This window comes from Mytilus edulis, chromosome 1, assembly GCF_963676685.1.
Source record: "Mytilus edulis chromosome 1, xbMytEdul2.2, whole genome shotgun sequence".
Taxonomy (NCBI): Eukaryota; Metazoa; Mollusca; class Bivalvia; order Mytilida; family Mytilidae; genus Mytilus; species Mytilus edulis.
In genome coordinates this window covers 66,735,717-66,738,575 of record NC_092344.1, presented here as the reverse complement: position 1 = coordinate 66,738,575, position 2,859 = coordinate 66,735,717, and the positions used below count along the sequence as shown (strand labels likewise).

The following is a 2,859-nucleotide window of genomic DNA, read 5'->3' as shown; positions in this document are numbered from 1 at the left end:
TATATTTATAATACATATCTATCACTTCTGTGCATGTCTCACCTAGTTTCGAGTGATTTAAACGACCCAGAGAAAATACCCAATTTTACTATCCATACTAAGAAACAAAAAGGCAACTATCTCGACGCCATTTTTCTGCTATCTATACATAAATAGATTGACCTACCTGGATTCCCCAACGATTTCTCTGGGGAAACGTGCCTTCCTTGCCGTCAGATCGCACATATCGTTGATATTTATCAAATTGGTATTGTTCGTAATATTTTTAGTCCATCTCCAGCATATAATAAAAAGATTTTAACTATTTTGACTAATTTCAAATTTACGTGCCCGGAAGTTGACTATGTGTGCGATCTGACGGCAAGGAAGGCACGTTTTCCCAGAGAAAAAAATCTGTATCCTAGACCCAAGCGCCTGTGGTTATTATATATGAAATATCTCAGATAATGATCTAATGAACTGTTAACTATTCAGATAAAACTAAACAAATGAGCGTTGTTTCTCCAGTTCGCGACTAACAACTGATTCTTAAAACCACTGTAATGAACTAACATAGGACTTTTTAGACCATCACTTGCTGTCATTATTTCTCTATGGCGTGTTCCATCAGGGGAGATAACTACAACGTTGTGTGAATCACTCCCCACTACGTACACATTACCATCATTATCTACATCAATACCATGAGGTTTCTGCAGAACACCTTCATTTTGAAATTTCCATTGTAGTTGACCTTGTAGATTATAACACGTAACTGTATTTTTTCCAGTATTTGTGTGATATAATTTGTCCTTAAAAGTTGCAATGGAACCGCCAGCTAGCATTTTGTCCCGTACTATGTCACTTATAGATTCGTCGTTGAGATTGATCATTCGTATACCTTTGTTTCCAACGTAATAAATCAATCGATTATCTTTTAGTGCTATGCCATAACTGTCAGAATCAAGTGAAATGGTTTTCTTGATTTGTTTCCTCTCCACGTCTATAATAGTAATGCACTTTGATGACTCAGATGTAACAGCTAATGTATTGTCCTCACCTATGTAAACTATATCACACGGGAAAATGGGCAACTTTACCTCGAAGTCTTGTAATCCTTTGTCGCTGAATACGTTTACTGTCTGTTTTAAGAGTAAGGTAAAGGCCATTCTACCATCCAGCAGCATGCAACATCCGAACATGTATTCTCCTTGAGTGTTAATTGTCTCGTGTAACGTTAGTTTCAAATTTTCAATGGATCTTGTTTGTATCATCGTTTGGGCTTGTTGAGCCTTTTTCTCGATTAGAACAATATCGTACGGTTTTGCTTCAATATGCACTTCTCCAAAACTTTTTGTATCGGACATGATATTTTTGATAGAGGCGTTGATCTTAAATGTAAGAGATAGTTGCCCCTCGTTTGCTACAAGCGAGTGTAGGAATTTATCTTTGCTATTTACGTCTTTTTCTATCTGCTTCATTGAAAGAAACAACTGAAGGTCCGACGCATGTTGCTTGATGTTCGAAACATTTCTCTGGTATTCTGCTATTTCTTTTTCCTTTATCTCTAAGGATGAAACTAATTGACAAATTTTCGAGTTATCTTTTTCTTCGACCTCAAAGAGTTGTTTCAGAAAATCTTCTTGTAGTTTGTCGAGATGGTGGTTGATCATTATTCGGGTCTTCTTTATTTCTTTTTCTATTTCCATTCTCTTATCTTTCAAATTCGATCGATTGTCTTGTATATGCTGACGAACTTTTTGTAGATTTTCTGCAACTTCAACTAATGTTTCCTCTATCTCGCACAAGGCGTTGGAGGTTTTGACATTATGAATGACGTCATCTAAATTTACGATATCCCGACATTCTGAATGGCTTTCCACTATGCACTTACTGCAGCATGGACATTCATGCTTCTTGCAATAAATTTGAAACTTTTCATCGTGTTTGCTACAATACTGAGTAATTTTAAGAACATCGGTTGGTAATTTCTGGTAATCAATAATAGGAATCACTTTATGTCTTCTGGATGCTTTAGACAGACCATGATGTTCCTGGCATTCTGTACAGAGTCCCTCGTCACATTCTGTACACCAGACTATGGATGGTTTTGTGATGTGACGGAGGTCACAAACTCCACAACTTTGACAGGATGTCGCCATTTAACATAAACTACAAAAAAAAATGCAACCATTAATGAAAAGTCATCACAATAGTTGTTTATGAAGTTTAAAACATGTTTAAGACAACAATATCCCACCAATCACATTATCGATGACTTCATTTTAAATATCTAATATTCCTGAATTGACATCAATCTCATTTATCTTATTAACACAAGTATTTTATTTCCAGAAATAAAAATATATCATATTAGTTGCAGCTTGTGCAGGAAAATGGCAATTGTTATCTTTTAGGTTGTTTCTATGTATGTATGTTGCATTGTCTTTTGTTTTTTGTTGCACGTCAGTGTTTCTGCTGTTTCGATGTTTTCCTCTTCTATTTGATGTGTTTCCTTCGGTTTTAGTTTATAACCCGGATTTGTTTTCTCTGATTCGATTGATGACTTTAGAACAGCGGTATACTATAGCTACTGTTGTTTTTAATAAACTGATATAAATCGGTCGTTTTAACTTTTTTTTAGCGACAGTGGAAAAAATTGAAATATATACCTGAATAACATAGTTTTAAATAAGTTTAAATATCAAGCTTACTATCTTAAGGTTTTTAAAACGTACGACGAGTATTTGTTTGAAACACACAGTTGTTTATCGCAATACCGAAGAGCCAGTCATTTCCATCGACCAACTGACATTGCGCGAGCACGATTATCGTAGTCGGACTCATAAGTCAACCTTTCAACATACAGGATTTGGGTTT

General features: G+C 35.4%; 1 protein-coding gene across 1 annotated transcript; it reads right to left on the bottom strand.

The window, feature by feature from the left end:
• Positions 1–470: 470 nt before the first annotated feature.
• On the bottom strand, positions 471–2,141 carry LOC139528317 (tripartite motif-containing protein 2-like). Its single transcript, XM_071324284.1, has one exon. The coding sequence runs from the start codon at positions 2,139–2,141 to the stop codon at positions 471–473; it is 1,671 nt and encodes a 556-aa protein (XP_071180385.1).
• Between the last annotated feature and the right edge of the window lie 718 nt (positions 2,142–2,859).